This window comes from Anarrhichthys ocellatus, unplaced genomic scaffold (assembly GCF_004355925.1).
Source record: "Anarrhichthys ocellatus isolate YVR2014 unplaced genomic scaffold, GSC_Weel_1.0 scaffold7, whole genome shotgun sequence".
NCBI classification, from domain to species: Eukaryota; Metazoa; Chordata; class Actinopteri; order Perciformes; family Anarhichadidae; genus Anarrhichthys; species Anarrhichthys ocellatus.
Window position 1 is genome coordinate 12570488 of NW_022280037.1, and position 18151 is coordinate 12588638.

Genomic DNA, 18151 nt, shown 5'->3' on the forward strand with positions numbered 1-18151 from the left:
TATAGTTAGGGCTGGTTCAGGTTTATAATTAGGGCTGGTTCAGGTTTATATTTAGGGCTGGTTCAGGTTTATAGTTAGAGCTGGCTCAGGTTTATAGTTAGAGCTGGCTTAGGTTTATAGTTAGGACTGGTTCAGGTTTATAGTTAGGGCTGGGGGGGGGGGGGGGGGGTGTTCCTGTACCTATGTGAGGGTCCCGGGACAGAGGATGTCATATATGTACAGATTGTAAAGCCCTCTGAAGAAAATTTGTGATGTGTGATTTTGGGCTGTACAAAATAAATTGAATTGTATTAACTCAGGAACTTGTACTTTAGTCTGGTATTCATTGTTAAAAGTAAAAAAAGTAATCTTTAACATTATGTGTAGCCTGTAATCTAGTAGTTACACTTCTCTTTAGTTGTTAAAAAGTTGGTTAGTGCTTTTAATTTAGCCTCAACTTCCTCGTCCAGTCTTTGGTGGTGAAGTGTGACTGTTTGAAGGAAGGTGGGAGACATTTACGACTCTTTCATACTGATTTAACTTTTAAATAAATTCAGAAACAATGATGATGCAGAATAAATGTTACCTGTAGCCAGGGGTGACTGAGGGTCTTGTCCACACTGTATCTCTTCCTCATCTTTACTTGCAGCAGGTTGTTAATCAAATCAATCGCTGGAAAGAAGGAAAGAAAGAACAAGGAAACAAGGAAACAAGAAAAAAAGATGAGCGAGAAATGCTGAGGTAAAGCGAGTGTCCAACAGAGGGAGGGATGCAGAAGGGGAGGAGGATGTAGCCCCCCTGTGGTGAGGGGCCACTCGGGGCTAATGAGCAAAGCTAACATGATGTTAACATTTCTTCAGGGGTCAGCAGTCTGAACAGCTCGAGGACCCCGGGGCCCCTCAGGTCTACAGAGGCCTCCATCGCTTGGCATTATGCACATGAATGGAGCAGCACATGAATACCCCCCCGAATCTGTCCGTCTCACTCTCTTTCCAGGAACTGCCTGCACTCTCGCTGCTTTTCAAGGCTTTTTTTTAATCCCTCCTACATTCCTCTTTCTCAGCGGAGTCACATGACCCCGTCGTTAATCCACACTTTTTGTTTTCCTCTAATAGTGGGGCCGAACGATGGCGATGTCCGTCCATCCAACACCAGCTCTGAGAAACATATCTACAATTCTCAGACAGATTTACTCAAGTTTTGTCCCATTTTTTCAAGTGTCAAGTTATTCTTGACAATTTTGTTTGAGTAGAGCATAATTGGATGTTCAATGCCTCATGCTGCACATGAAACTGACTGTTCTAACAGAGATAGAAACAGTATCAGACACCAAATGTTTTATTTAAATGTAAAATAGTTTGAATGAAATTGATCAAACAAACGTCGATTTAGTGTTCAGCTGATATTCCAGTTGTGCTAACCCTTGACTAATCTTCCAACCAGCTGACAAACTCCGACAAATTCTGAAAAGTAAAGCCGATGCTTCATGTGTTAAAGCTGCATTCTCTCTACTGACCATCAGGGGGCGACTCCTCTGGTTGTATAGAAGTCTATGAGAAAATGACTACTTCTCTCTTGATTTATTACCTCAGTAAACATTGTAAACATGAGGTTATGGTCTCAATCTCTAGTTTCAAGTCTTTCAAGTTCATTTAGTAAATTATGGTCCATTTAGACTCAAACAGACCATAAAGCAGGGTATGCTTTAGGGCGGGGCTACACAGTGATTGACAGGTCTCTACCAGAGACGTATACGGTGTCTCTATGTTACTCCTGCTCAGTCCATACATGGTCACTTCCGGTTCACTGGTTGCAAAAACCAAGATGGTGATGGCTACACTCCACATATCAATAAGTCCACTTCTTATATAGTCTACGCTTCCAACTCCTCCTCATGCAGCGGGTCGTATGATATAATACGAAAAGGCTGGAGATCTCTGTTCGTTCCTCATGTGAAACGAGAAGTTAACGTTTTCCTAAACCTAACGTCGTAGTTACAGCTGCCTAAACACAGTTGTTTCCTGTGGAGACGGAATTTTGTTTTGAAAAGACTGTAGTCATGTAAAAAGCTTAAAGGGACACGTGTTGCTGGACTTTTGTAGGAAAACGCACGGAAAATGAGTAAATTTTTCATCAGATATCGGGGGATGTTTGTCGCTTTCAGTTGTCAGTCTGGTTGAACCATTGAACAGCGTTTTGTTGTCCATGTACTAAACTAAATAACTATTATTATAACTATAACTATCTATTAAAGAAATGTTCTACAAGATAAAAGCCTCAAAGACATTCAGCAGATTACTAACTCTTACTTTCTTCTTCTCCTAAACAACATTTGAAGTGTTAATGGATACGATTAAAAGCATTGACTAGCTATATAATTCACTGTTCAACCGCGTCATGCAACATATTTTTGAGAAAGAAGTTGCATAATATTCAATTCATGTTTAACATGACAATATAACTTCTTTATTCAAGTGTCACCATTATAAAACTTGAATCGTGTTTGTGGGCAGACCAATAAATGAGTTACAGAATCCATTTATTAAAGTGTCTTCCCTTAAAGTGATCTTTGAAAAATGCAGATTAGTTGACGCACTAAGAGTTTTTCTTCTTTGACATTTAATACTCCTGACAGAAAAATGACTTTGTACAAGGTTTATTTTGAAGTCGCTGTGGCGGTATGAGGAGGTGGAGGGGGGCTTTGAGAGCCCTTCGGGCATCCGGGCCAAGCAGCGAGTGAGTCAGGCTGATTTATCCGTCTCGTAGTCAACAGGACGACTCCAGCCAACACAGACGGCGGACGCATTTAGAGACAATGACGACAACAACATGAGTCACACAGCAGGAAAGAGACTGACTTCAAGTGCCGGAGATATTAAACTGCAGCAGGGAGGAATAATAAACTCACCAAAAATAACCACTGAGTCATATACGAAAGGTGAAACAAAGCATTCATCTTTGATCGTGGTTTTATAGGGGATGTTCTGACTATTTATATTTGTTGGTAGAGGAAGTTCTGATATGTGGTTTCAGTACAAAATGACCCTCGGCAGCGTTTTACAGAAATACTGTATGACTCGTTGAATCATCAGTAAAAACATTGAGTAAGTTTTCACGAGTATCCTGGCTTTTAATCCCATTCAGAATACACTGTTTGCAAGACAAACCTGGTCCTTCTAATCCTCATTTACATGCCTGAACCTCATTCTGTAGAGGATGAGTAACCACTGATATTGGGGTCTACAGGGAGTCCGAGACCTTTTGATTGACACTTCAGACCCCCTGAAAGCCTCAATTGCAAAATGTTGGGGTCTTTAAAATCATTAGACAGTTCGTCACTTGCAATTGTGACTCAAATTACTTTTTAAACTAATGCTCAGGAGTTTTAAATATTCAAACTGCAAAACATTGAGTCAGTATGTATGAATAGTGAGTGGGAGAGAAAACTTGTGGTCCAAAATGTGGTCCAGTGCCTTTTGTGAGAACCTGGATTAAAGCAGGACATTAATGATGCCGATTTGTAAAAAGTCTTAATTCATGCTTTGTTAGGTCTGTCGGCCAGACGTCAAGCAAATCATTTTTAAAATGCTTGTTTTTTTTAATGGAGTTTGGATCGATCAATGCTCGGCTTTGCTAACATTGTAGTAGCTCCATCAACGCGCAAAATAACATCATATAGGCGTAAATACGGCAGCCTCGTTTATACACATACATTAATACACATAGTGTCTCTACTAATACGAGGTAGCGTAGAGCTGTTGGCAAACAGCTACAGCTACAATCATTTCTGATTCTCATTCTCAACGTCAGGATGCAGTGATGACAGGAGAATCTCAACGCTGATAGGCTTTCGTGACACAGTTGAACTCAAGCGGATCCGCGAATGAGCAGAATTTTGAATTATTCACGACGCGCCATTCGCCTCAGTTGCAACACCCGGCGCGATTTCTTGTCTATTCGCGTCCATTTGCAGCCATTCGCGTCAATGCATTGACTTTGTCTCAATTGTCTGTGGAGGACTCAATAGGACTCAATAGGCAATATATAAGAGCAAAATACTTGAGTACTGGGCCCCCCGATTTCCACCGGGTGTTTTGCACATTTTAGTTTTTGGCTGCCTGGACTCTGCAGGACTCATCACAGCAATGGATTTAGCTTCTTTAGCTGATCATCAAGTTACAGAAAACCAGAGCAACAAAACAAATGAAAATCTGCAAACCAAAATCAAACTTTCTTTGTATTTGAGCATTTATTGACTAACTACTATGTAACTTAAGTTGATGAAGCACCTGCAAACATGGAAGAGGATGATCATGAACCTGAAGAAGGTGTTTATATGACCCAGTATCCAGATTATCCAGGACTTTTAAGTTTACAGGTTTACAACTCAAGATTTCCTGTTCACGACTGGACGAGGAGCAAAAAGAAGGTCCTCGGTGTTACGTACCTTCCTGGGAAACTTTCTTCCAGGGATGAGGAGGGTACATGAAGGCAGCATTCTGGATCTGATCGTTGATATCTTCATCTTCATTGAAAGGGAACGTCCCACTCAGACTGCAGAACATAAAATACAGAAATCATATTACAGATTTAACCTGTAATTCAGTTTATGGAATGGCCATGATTTAAACTTAGATAAAATAGTTTGCTTTTATGTTTTATGTTGTAGTGTTTGCTGGTCGACTTTTGCTGAGGACCACGAGAAAAGTTAAAACTAAAGGAAGGAGAAAATGAGGAGGATAAAACCAGGTGAGAAAATAAAAAGGAAAAATAACAAGAGAACAACAACAATATCATCCATCAGGTGAGCCTCCTACCTGACGTAGATGATGACCCCCACCGACCACATGTCCAGAGAGCGGTTGTAGCCTTTGTTCCTCAGGACCTCGGGAGCGAGATACGCCGGCGTGCCGACCACTGAACGCCTGAACGACTTCTCGCCGATGATCCGAGCGAAGCCGAAGTCACACAGCTTCACCTGAAACACGACGTGGACGGAGGTCTGTTACACAAAACCTTTAGCATGATGTGACGATTTGTTTTATTGGTGACAAAACTCAAATTCAGTTAGCGCAAAACCCCTCAGCTGTGCGGTGCAGCATCAGATCCCCGGTGCTGGTTGAGTTTAAGTTGCTACAGCTGCGAACTCAAGGTCCGTTCTTCCCCCCGCCAACATAGTCTCAAAAGAGGCGTGGAGTGAGGCGTCTGGACATTGGAGTGCGCTAGCTAGCTAATTCTTAATTCAGTACCTGATCAGTTGGGTGGGCGTTGTTTTCAGCGTAAGTAACAAAACTTGCTGGCTGTAAACGATAAATGTCAGTTGGGTATTGTGAATGACGAAAGGTAGACAGTCGACAGTTCAACGTATCCTCGTTCAACGGTTCGTATGATATCTTATGAAAAAGTTACTCCTCATTTTTTGAGCATTTTCCAACAACAGTCCAGCAAATGTGTCAATTTCCGCTTGTTATGTGAATACCTTCTTCACAGGAAACTACTTAGTTAGGTTCAGGGAAAGGTTGAACAACCAAATACACAAATTCTCGTGTCAATGTCCATGACGATGATGTCGAGGTAAGTCATTATTTCTTCTTCATTATATATTCAGAATATATGAGTCAATAATTGAGTGAGTGATGACATAAAAAGTTTACTGACGTTTGTATCAGTGTTTTGACCATAAAATGACTCTTCAATGATTGATGAAATGATTGTTTTCACAATATTATTTTGACAAAAGCAGCCCAACATAATCAGCAGTAGCCCAGTTGGGTGGAAACCAGTTCAATCTGGCAACACTGTGACTCAGCTAGCTAGCTAGCTCCCACGCTAACAGTTACTCCGTCTGTATTTGTTTGTTTCCTGATGTAATATACGGAGTAGCAGGCTCTGAGACACAGGAAGCAAAGTGTGTGAGCCCAACAGCCTGATGCATCATTACAGCCATCAGCTAACAGTCTGACACTGATTCCTGGAGAGGAGACTGAAGAGTGCAGAAAGCTGCTAATAGTTGCACTGAAAGCTATTGGACTGTCTGAGTCTGGTGTCCTGTTCCACCTCTTTGCTTTATAATGTGTGTATCTACTCTACAGTAGATGGAAGACACAACAGACATAGATCTGTGTGTTTGTGTTTGGTCTTTTCTTGCGTGACCAAACCAGGACGTTCATGCACGCACATGTGTGTGTGTGTGTTTACGCATGATTTACACACCACGGACAAATCAGTGTTGAATTCAGATGCATGGTGGACTGTTTATGTTTGAATATTGGTTTAAGTAATAATGAGTGGGACAGAACATAATACACGCCTATGTAAGCACCAAAAACAAGTACTTTGTGTAAAGGGCTGAGGTCCAGGGTAGTTAGAGGAATCTCCATTCCAGCCAGAGGGCTCCACCCACTCCCTCAGGAGAGCATTGGGATCAGGTGTGGGACGAGACACACCTGGAGCTGATCTCGTCAGGGAGATGAACAAATGTGAAGCTGATCAGGGAGAACATGCGGAGAGCATGCTGCAGGAGGAGCAGGGTCGCGCCTCCCTCAGGTCTCGAGGGATAGAGAGAGTTGAGACCAGTAAGTCGGCTAGCGGCCCGGCTGAAATAGTTTATATTTTCTAGTTTTCTGACAGAGATCTGGACTAAGCTAGGGTTTTCTGTTTTGTGTTACTTGAAGTGAGTTTAATTAAATACCTTGAAAACCTGCAGAACTGACTCTGCCTCTGATTGCTGAGCTGCCACTATTTTCTGTGTCCTCTGTACAATCCTGTTACAATTATTAATTTAAATTTAAACATAAACTGGTTTCTGTACTGCATTCACTTAACATTTATGGAATATAAGTTAATTATGTTAATCTTAATATGTAGTGATTAATATCTGATTCCATAAACATATACAGTAGCCATATTTTACTTTAAATGTCAAGCAAATATAAAGCAAACTTTTCAAATATCCCAGTTCCATTGTCTTCTTCAGGGTTTTGTTACTTGTGAGTTTATATCATTCTTGTTGGTGTTTTTTCAGAGTTTTGAATCTTTTAAATTTGTGTCACAATGTCAGCCGATTCCTCGCTCCACATCTTCCTTGCCTGCTTTTTTCTCTCCTGTCATGTACGACATGTACACGTCGTTCCACATCTCTAATTCTTCGCTCTTGGTTGAATCGTATCCCAGCATGCATCACATCATTTACAAAGATATTCCAGAATTAATTTGTCAACATGGGAAAACGAAACATTTCAGAGAATGTTTTCACTGTTTCGACTTCATTACCGTTAAAATGAAACACACCAAGTCAGACTTTTTTCATACAATAAAAAAAAAATAATAATTCTGTCAAAAATATTACACTGAGAAGTTGTGTATTCTGTGTGATGCTTTAAAGGAAAACAAACAAACACAAAACTTTGCATGATTTTATCAGAACGTGAATATCATCATAATAAATATACAGACACTTACATCGAAAAGACTCAAAAAATTCAGTTAATATAATCCACACACACACACACACACACACACACACACACACACACAGTACCTGTGGAAATGCGTCTGCAGAAGCCAGCAGCACGTTTTCAGGTTTCAGATCACAGTGGACAATGTTCTTGAAGTGGAGGTGACGCAGAGCCACCAGGATCTGATGGTGACAGATAATAATAATAATAATGAGAATAACAATAGTAGTAACAATAATAACAATAGTAGCAGTAGTAATATTAATAATAATTCACGTTTTGTCAAAGCAATCAGAGAAAACATGCTCAAGGTGGCGCTAGAGAAAAAGCCAGGGAGTCCAGATGTGACCAGGTGTTCTCTCTATTACGAGTTTCCTGATTTTAGATGATGAACGCCACGATCACCACCTTCATTTATATCCCACACAAGTTTAAATTCAAGCGTCTTAAATGTCACTTGAAGTGACGAAGAGGAAGTGGAAACCGCATTACCTGCGTGACCATGAACTTGGTGATCCTCTCGGGGAGTCGTCCCTTCTCACTGGACAGGATCATCTCCAGCATGTCTCCGTGGAGCTTCTCCATGACGACAAACACCCTCTCCGGGGTCTCAAACATGCAGTCGAGGTTGACCACGCCCGGGTGGTGCAAACTCTGGAGGGAGGAGGAGGAGGAGGAGGAAGAAATCAATATTTTTATTCTAACTTTTTTGTCATTTTCTGACACAATATATTCACTCAACATTGGAAAACAAAGGAATGTCCTACTGTTTCTGTTTTGTTTGTCTTGTGTTTGTTGTGTTATAAATTGGCTACAACTGAATTTCGTCGTGCGTCACTGAATGATTTATGGAAACATGCTATCAGTCCTGTGCCATAAACACATTTCTTCTGATGACTCCTAATAGTTGCAACAGCTTTAAATCATATATTTGGATATCTGAATAAAATAATAATCAAAATTGAAGTAAATTTTAGAAAGACAGTGTTTTGTGTGTGTGTGTGTGTGTGTGTGTGTGTGTTTGCAGCAGCAGCTTCTGCAGGTTGTGCAGCGCTGGAATATTACAGGATGTCACACCCCTACGGTGTTGCCACGGTAATGAAGTCGTTCACGGCAGGAAGTCTCACTCACAGCCAACAGGCTCCACTGTGAGTGTGTGTGTGTGTGTGAGTGTGTGTGTGTACCTGCAGGATGGCCACCTCGTTGCGCAGCTGACTCTCCTGTTTGGTGGGGAAGCGGAGTTTGTCGATGATCTTGATGGCGACGTCTCGGCCGGACTTTCTGTGTTTACCTGCATGAAAACACACAAAAATCAATTATTATTATTATTATTAAATATCATTATTATTATTTATTCACTAAGTCAAGGTTTGTTTGGACGGTTTGTTTTGAGTCGAACCGCTGCGTCTCGAGAAGCAAGCATTGATTTATTTTATTTTTATGTATTTGCAATTTTGCAATTTATTTTGTAAGAAAAAAGAAATTCAAGAGTTTAAATTAAAATATTAGAATTTAAATTTAAAATGAAAAAAATATCAAAATAAACTATATTCTCCAAATATTAAGATTTTTACTGTCAAAATATCCTAACATGTTAAACTTGATGACTTTTTCTCAAAATACTTCCACTTTATTGTTTAGATCTTTTATCTTACTGCAGGTTTAGATGTTATTTTGCACGTTTTACCTCCATAGACGATGCCAAACTGTCCTGAACCAAGAACCTCGTCTGGAAAGATCTGATACACCGAGTTGATGTCCTGGAAAACAGAAGAACAAGTCTGAGCAAAAGTTCACATCAATCATTCCAAATGAAGCTCGAGCGTAAATTCAGTGTTTAGTTACATTACATACATTTAGAAGACACTACAGGTGAATAGGGTCAAAAAATTAACTAATAGATATCGCCATGAAACTTCACCACTTCATTACTCACATTAAGAGGATTATTTATTGTATTGCAAGTTTTCTGTAATGTTATGTTTAAATATAGAAATTAGGCATTATGTAGTGGGAACTTTTGGTGAATTTAGTAGAAATCTACAGACGTAAACAGACAAAGTAGCAAAATAAATGTTTTCTTTCAACGAGTCTGAAAGAAGACGAGTTATGGAAGAAAAATAGGACAAAATCTCAAATTTGATTAGTGCATGACAAACTATATCGTTGCCTGTAAAGTAACAAAAGTAAAGTTATCAAGCAGAACAATAATATGTCTGATTATAATCTGATGGATTAATGGACGATAACTTTGATATTGTAGCTGGTGCGTATTAACTGCTTTGTATGTTTTGTATCACATTTTATTTGATATTTTTCTTTCATAATCTGTAAATTACAGCACAATGTTTTCATGTAAGATCTAATAAAGCAGAAGAAATACAAACCCTCAAACAGTACTTGAGTAAATGTACTTAGTTACTTTCCACCAGTGGAGCCGAGCTTTTTAAAAGTTGTAAAAGCTGTGAAGTTTCCTGTGAGAGCTGCTCCAGCTGGAGTGGAGGAGGGCGAGGCCGTGTGACAGAAAGTGGGTGGAGTTGTTCAGAGAAGCCCACTGAGAGTAACTAGGTGGAGTTGTTCAGAGAAGCCCACTGAGTGTAACTACAGGTGGAGTTGTTCAGAGAAGCCCACTGAGAGTAACTACAGGTGGAGTTGTTCAGAGAAGCCCACTGAGAGTAACTACAGGTGGAGTTGTTCAGAGAAGCCCACTGAGTGTAACTACCCGGCGTCACTGATCTGCCACAGCTTTGACACCAAAACTGCAAAATATTTTCTCCTTGTCTGCAATCACGTCTCTCTTTTCTCCCCCGTCAGCTGACAGCTTAATATCACACCTCGAGCAAAGAGGACAGAAATACAATATTATAACCCCCCCCTCTTTCCCCGAAGCCTCGCTGCCTAATTACCATCCTGTGTCACCATGGAAACCATTTGGCTGAGTGAGTAATCACAGTAATCTCCATTTGAAGGTGCTCGAAGACGCGCTCACCTTGAAGACGGATGGGGAAAAAAAGGTGAGGCGCTATTTTCTGCATGGAAATTGGGACTCCGTGTTCTCTGCGGTTACATCTGCATGAATAGAGTTTGCAGACATTTTTCAGCCTCGTGTGGAAAAAAAAATCTTTATGATGTTAATGCGCAGGAGCGTTTGATGCTCAACTCGGTGACACGTCCTCCGAGTCTTCAAATGCAAATGCATGAAGAGGGATCAGAGGATGTAAACAGGATGTAGTTTGTAGTTGGAGGAAGACGGAGACCTTCATCTTGCATCTGAAGCTCATGACAGAAAGTTAATGAACCAAAAACCTGAAGCTAACCAGGAAACAAAATGTGTTGTTTTTGTCACTCCTCTGTTCACTAAAGCCTGACTGATACATCGGCCGACATCATTGTGTGACTTTGCTGTTTTAAAGGTTTAGCTCTGATTCACTAGAGTCACACAACAACTGACGTAAAATGACTGTTTTTATCAAAGGAGTCTGGTGGCTTTGAAGATGGCATCTTTCATCGGTCACTTTGAACTGCACTAACCTCTGTGAAAGGTGCTCTACAAATAAAGATTGACTGATTGATTGATTGATTGAATGATGATGCCCATGATGTATACCTGCGTATAAACACAACTACATCTTTGTGTGTGTGTGTGTGTGTGTGTGTGTGTGTGTGTGTGTGTGTGTGTTCTCACCACATTCTCCTGGATCTGGCAGTTGGAGACAGAAATACTGATGGAAATTTCCTCTGTTGATGAGACACAAACATGATCAGACTTAAAACTGAAGAGAAACAATCAGCATCTTTAAGGGAAATAATAAAAACACGAATAATCGTTGATGTTAATAACTCTAAAAGACACACATGTTATTTAAGACCTTCTGTTATTAAGCTGTGCACTTTCTCAAAGAAGTATATCTACTGAATAATAGATGTTCTAAATATGAAGCCTGTAGCCTTCCGGCGGTTGAGACACGGTATTATTTCAGTGTATTTTCCCCACAGGTGAACACACAGAGTCGGAGAAGGCACTGAGACCAACAGTGTAGTGTTAGTCATGATCAGTTTGACGTCAACAGAGGTCTGAAATATCTCTGATGGGTTTTTGTGTGGGTGTCGAGGCCCTGAGGGGATCTTAGAGTCTGCGGGAGAATTCACCATGAACATTAATACCTGAGCTGCAAATGTGTCCTTCCACAGGCGGGATACTAATGTTATAATAACATTCACATTTTGTCCAATTTTATATAGATTCTCTGAATGTCAGAACATCCTGTGTTCTTATTAAAGTGAGTAAGAAGACAAAGTGGTGACTCTAACCTCTTAACATGCAGCATTCCTGTAATCAGATTAAATGCTGGAACAATCAGGTTATTCCACAATGTCAGTAATGTCAGTATCATGATGCACATCCATTGAATAAAATACATATTTAAGATGTACCCTTCAACACACATTTCCCCAAAATTCAATCTGACATATTGTTGCACATTAAAAATAAATTAGATTTAGTTATGAAACTTCCTGGCCAGCTTTTAGGACACAATTAAGGATTTATCCAATTTCATCTTGAACCTTAGCAAGAGGCTTCGCTGGTTGTACATATCTACTTATTCTAGATTTGTATTTTCTGTTGTTTTTGTTTGTGTTCTGATTTTGTTTTTTGTTTGTCATTTGCTTATTCTGGTTTTGATGAGTAATATTGTCATTGTTTTATTTGTTTTAATAGGAAAGGACTCTGAATAAGCCTCTCAGGCTTCTTTCATGTCCTGCACTGTAAAAAAAACGTATACTTTTTATTCAATTGTATGTATTTTGTACATCTTAAACGCTTTTGTTTTGTTACGTCTTACTCATAAATATAGCATTGAATTCATAGTCAATTTATTGATTGTGATTATTGGTAAATTTTACATACATGAATGCAAAAATAACAAAAGTTATAATTTCACTGGAATATATTAAGAGTCTCAAACTTATAAACACATAAATGTAGTTTGTATTAGATGAATAACATATTTTTATTATTATTCATCCAAATAATATAAAATTAATTAATTCAATGTTTTGATTTCTATGAGTTCATTTGTATAATATTATGTTGAGTACATGTCTGCAATCTTTTTATTTTTGAATTCTTTTAAAAAAGACAAGCATGTACTGGTTATATAGTTTCAGTTTTTGAAACTCACACTAACATTAAAAATCATACGGATTATAGTCTCTCATTGTTTAAGTGTTATTATTATTCTCTTTCTGTATTTCTTATTTTATCTATTTGTTAAATCATTTGTTAAATTTGTTATGGAGATAGGCATGGAGATAGAATTTCACTATACGTTGTGCTGGGATAATAAAACTTGATTTGATTTGAAAATTTAGGATCTTCAGAACAATGTTAAATAAAGTTCTGTGACTATGAACAAAGTTTGGCTGCACAAGTTTTTACTGACTGAGGCTGAAAGTTGGTTGTCAAACAGAAATAGGATATTGTTATCGTTAATGTTCTATAGTATAAAAAGACACAGGAGCATGTCCAAACAGCAGGTACAGTTTTTAAGGCAGTAAATGGGTCTGAAGTCTTTATAACCATTAGCTATATAGAGCTGGGTGTCGTCTGCATAGCGATCATCATTAACATCATCCTCACCAATGATGAACCATACAAAGACGTACAAAAGTAGTGGATCCAGAATTGAGCCTTGTGGCACTCCATAGACATGCTCATTCTTATTTTAACTGAAATGACAAGTTTTGAATTGAGACAATAAAGTTGTGTGACACATGGACCAAAACTAGTTGAAAGTTCAGCCTCAGACCTGACTCATTTCTGACATCGAAATGACGTGGGATCCACAAAGTAGGTCAAAGCAATTTGCTATTGACCAATACCACATATTAAAGTTTTAAATAACCAAGTTTAAAGACAAATCCTTCTACTAATACCAACATGGGTACAGGTTTTAAACTGTCTTACTGTGTCCACTGCGGTGAGAGCTGTGGGAAATTCCTGTAGAGACGGCCGGCATCAGAGCGTGCTGGATGGCCGTCTCCCACATACGAGCCACATCCTGTCCAACTCCGCTGACCTGAAAGCAGCCAATAGAAAACCGTCAGTATAAAGTATTAGTCATGTAAAGTAAGTACATTTACTCAAGTACTGTGCATAGGTACAATTTTGAGATATTTGTACTATACTAATTTTCATTTTATTCTAGCCTACTTTACGCAACATCTCAGAGGTAAATGTCATGCATTTTATTCTACTATATTCTGGCAGCTGTAGTTACTAGTTACCTTTCAGATTAAGATTTTACATAAAAATATATATGTATATATATTTAGCCAAGAGAATACAATTTGTTAAATTGGTCAGTGTAGTTCAGACCGTTGTAATATCTCAGATATCTATGGGTTATTGATGAGACTTTTACTCTCCAAATTTACCAGATGGTTTGATTTAAATAAAAAAAAGATCAATTTATCCAATAAATCACTAAAAATAGAAAATAAAATAATTAAGAATTCAGAACTTGAGAACTTTTTTCTTTCTTTCCTTTACCAATAATAATCTCACGAGCCATCAGATTTATTCTGGGACCCTTTGGAGGGGCATGACCCCTAGGTTGGGAACCACTGGAGTAAACTACACAAATTTTTCATTTTTGAGGTTTTAAGTACATATTGATTATAGTACCTCTGTACTTTTACTGACTTTTACTCATAATGGAATACTTATGTATGCTTTTGGTACTTTTACTTGAGTAAAAGATCTAAATAGATCTAAACCACTGGACACATCAAAGCTTTACTCCATAAAAATAAGCCGAGCGCCATATATTCACCAGAATGCTACTGCTGCTCACAGAGGACTCAGCTCTCTGCAGGTGTTCTCCGATGTAGTAAACCAGCGACGCGGTGGTGATCTCAAAGCAGTGAGGATTGGCTCCATCGGGAAGCACAGACAAAGTCTGAGCCGGTTCCAGACATAAGATCTCCGACAGAGGGATTTCCTGCAGAGAGAAGAGGGACAGAGCATGAAGAAACAAGGTTGATCATTGCACTCTTTACTTAAACTTGTTACCGGTGCATTTGTGTATCACTACAGTGCATGTGTAGCTTCAAAAGTATTATGATTTTCCCCCGAAATACATCCCTGCAAACACAAAAGCATCACTGTAAAGTGTGTGATGCTTTTAATAAAAGGACATGATCCCTCACTAGCTTCCCACCCGCCAGCACTGACAAATATCAGTTCTGCTCTTTAATGGATCCTCATCCTCACAAACTCATCTTGTGTAAAAGTGAAGCAAAGTGTTTTGAAAATACCAACAAGAAAGCTTAAATCTAACTTCAACCATAATCAGAATCAGCTTTATTGACCAAGTGTGTGAACACATGTAAGGAATTTGACTCAAGGACATTTTGTCAGCGGCAGTGTGTCATATTTTTTTGGTGAAGCCAAAATCAGGACGTGAAAATATTTCCCTCATTTCCCGGGTGAACCAGTTTGAGGACAGACTCAACGGAGATGTGAGAGGATTTGTGCATCGATTGAACTAAAAGGATGCTGGGAGTTTAGTTATAGACATCTGCTCAACAAGCAGTTTAAACAGAAAGCATAAAGATACTCATGCCTTAAGAGAAAGACAAACAGAAAAAGGAGGACAATTTAAAATACGATTAAAACTCCAAAAACACCAGAATTGTCCTTTAACATACTTTCATGTAAATCAGTGGTGAGGGAGGGGGTGACGGAGCTCTTCTTACCTTGTAGTATTTACTTCCTGTGTCGTTCTGAAACAGCGTGATGCATTTACTCTCCAGCCGCCAGTAATGTCTCTTCCTCTGAAACATAGAGGAAGAGGAGGAAGAAATGAGAAGTCAGATGAGACAGCAGGCGAGGAGAGAGACAGAGAGGGTGAGAGGAAAAAGGGAGAAAAGGATGTCCAGAGGAAAGTGAACAGAGAGAAGGGGAAGAGAAACGCTGACGTCATTTAACAGAATCTCAAAAAACTTGTTTCAACTTTCACACAGAGCTGAAAGATGCAGAGCAGCAACACTTCATCTGACTGAAAACAATATCTATTTTATTACACTTTTGTTTAAAAAAAACTCCCATGAACATGTGTCTCAGTTTTGGAGAGACATCTGGGAAGAAGTCTGCAAAAATCTAAATAATACTTTACTGTTTAATATTCTTATCATATTTCTGTCTAGTGTTGTTTCTAATTAATTTATCCATTTTCATTTCACATATTATCAGCATGTTTATGTTTATTTATAACAAAAGATCTCGTCCTGTTTGACGTGACAACAAAAACCAATAAGATAAATACATAAAATCAGTGGAGGGCAGATTGTGAACACAATTATGTTTACAGACAATGTAATCACCTATATTTATGCTCAATATTTAAACTGAATAATACGTATGATCTTTAAAGTATTTAATCAAATCGTCAACAGCCAATCAAACAGTGTGAGCAGCAGCAGTTCAGTTCTAGTAGTGAAATATCTGCAGTGATGTCAGTGAACACAGATGAACTCAGTCCGGGACACTCTGTCCTGGCCCCTCATGGATGAACAGTTTGGGGCCTCCACGACTCGTCACACTGAACACTGAGGACTCCCTCCCTGAAAGTTTCATTTCATTCTTATAAAAGATCTTTTTCTTGTCCCAAATACTTGTAAAAAATATAAATAAATAAAATTAGAAAAATGTATCCTAATACAACGGTTTGTATGATATCTTATGAAAAGTTAGTTGTCATTTTTCATGTGTTTTTCCAGAAACACGTGTCGATTTCAATTCGTTACATGAATACATTCTTTAAAAAAAAACTTCCTTCTCCACAGGAAACAACTTAGTTATGTGTTGTCATCAAAACTACTTATATAAGTTTAGGAAAAGATTGAGGTTTGGGTTAAAATAACCACAGAAGTGTTGTTACTGAAGTACGTAAATTCTGTAACAAATAAAATAAATGTTCACTTCAGACCAGCCGGTCTCACTCACTTTGAAAACTTTTTAAAAACTAAATTGTTTGTCAAATTTCTACCACAATCTGCTCATAAATACTTTCCATACAACAACTTTGCCAGTTAATTATTGTTGTTATTTTGCATTTTCTTGCTGTTTATTCATGGTTCACTCTTCGTAAACAGGCAGACAATAATAACTGTTATTTAAATTGTTTTTAGTTAAAGACATCTAGTTTTAAAAAATGTTCTTGAATTAATAATTCAAGTCATGGATACACTAAATTATTAAAAGGTAGTGAAGACAGATAAACAAACAAAGTAACAAGCAGACAGGTAGACGTATAAACAGGTAGATGTACCAGAGTGTCCTTGCTGGTATAGTGGACCATCCAGCCCTCCTTCATCACGTTGCTCGTCTTCCTCTTTGTGTGTTTGACGGACTGAACGACTCGCATGAGAGGGATGTTGTTACTGGTGGACGGGCTGCAGGGGGCGGGACAAAAGTCAATCTCACACATCAGTGTGTGTGTTTCTGTGTGTGTGTATGTGTGTGTGTTTCTGTACCTGATGGCCCGGTTGCACTCGTCCAGGTCGGGGTCGTGCAGGTCGCAGAGGTCGCTCGGCCCCGCCTCCAGCATGAGACCCCCCTCTGATGTTAGCACTTCGTCCATGTCGTCGCCACCTTGATCAATATCGTGGTCGTCAAGGCAACCCTCCACCATGATGTCTGACTCCGCCCCCGGGCTCAGGAGCTCTACGAAACAAACACACACACACCTGGATGTGTAGTTTCATGTTTCTACCGTTGTGAGGACCAGATGTTGTAGACCATCAAAGTGAGGACATGAAGACTTGGTCGTAGCATTAAGGTTTGTTTATGTAGTTACACTGTAGTTCTTCGTATATAAAGTATCGCTACCATCAGGTGTGTGTGTGAGTGTCTGTTGAAACTTGCCTCCATTTTTGGAAACTTCTCCCAGGCAGTTGTTTGGCACTTTGGGAGCACATCGTTTATGACAGTTAAATTTACAATCTGAGGGAGAAACAAGGAAGGAGAGCAGACATTAGGTCCCAGAAGGTTACAGTCCGACATTTGTTGGACAAAATGCCATTTATTCAGAAAGCAGGAAATAATGCAATGTTTTTAAACCAACAGGAAAGATTTGTAGTGGAAGGACAAACATGCAATTTAAATATTATTTTTAATTTAAATGTATTTTGAAAGGACATTAAGCATGTTTTGACACACCGTTCTGACACGTTGAAAACTAACACTTGGTGCGCCGATCTCTGATGCCAAGGAGCACTAAGTATTTGATGAGTTGTCTTAACAACTAGCAGTCAGATATCCATGATATCCCCTGTTCACATTCCTGCTGTCCAGAGGAAAAACCCTCCAGAAAAACTGGAGTGATGTAGAGATGCCATATACGTCTCTGGTAGAGACCTGTCAATCACTGTGTAGCCCTGCCCTAAAGCATACCCTGCTTTATGGTCTATTTGACTCTAAATGAACCATAATTTACTAAATGAATACAACCAGAGGAGTCGTCCCCTGATGGACAGTAGAGAGAATGCAGGTTCAAGACATGAAGCTTTGACTTCACTTTAAAGAACCGGATGTTGCCGCCTGGACGAAGATAAATTACCAGATGGTGTTTCTTTTGTCAAAATACTTTTATATTGCAACTGTTACGCTCACTGCAGCGTTTACCTGACCAGGGATTATTTAAACAAAT

General features: G+C 39.1%; 1 protein-coding gene across 2 annotated transcripts in view; it reads right to left on the minus strand.

Moving 5' to 3' along the window:
• Positions 1-18151, minus strand: part of prkd1 (protein kinase D1) — a 42899-nt gene that overhangs the window by 5691 nt on the left and 19057 nt on the right. For both annotated transcript variants that reach the window (XM_031847680.1, XM_031847679.1), the window contains exons 7-20: positions 17368-17445; positions 16977-17166; positions 16772-16895; positions 15198-15275; positions 14273-14440; positions 13405-13516; positions 11122-11174; positions 9124-9196; positions 8621-8727; positions 7929-8090; positions 7520-7618; positions 4797-4957; positions 4427-4533; positions 566-651 (exon numbers count right to left, since the gene is read on the minus strand). In XM_031847680.1, the coding sequence (XP_031703540.1) occupies positions 566-651; positions 4427-4533; positions 4797-4957; positions 7520-7618; positions 7929-8090; positions 8621-8727; positions 9124-9196; positions 11122-11174; positions 13405-13516; positions 14273-14440; positions 15198-15275; positions 16772-16895; positions 16977-17166; positions 17368-17445 (1598 nt within the window). The remainder of the gene's footprint in view (positions 1-565; positions 652-4426; positions 4534-4796; positions 4958-7519; positions 7619-7928; positions 8091-8620; positions 8728-9123; positions 9197-11121; positions 11175-13404; positions 13517-14272; positions 14441-15197; positions 15276-16771; positions 16896-16976; positions 17167-17367; positions 17446-18151) is intronic.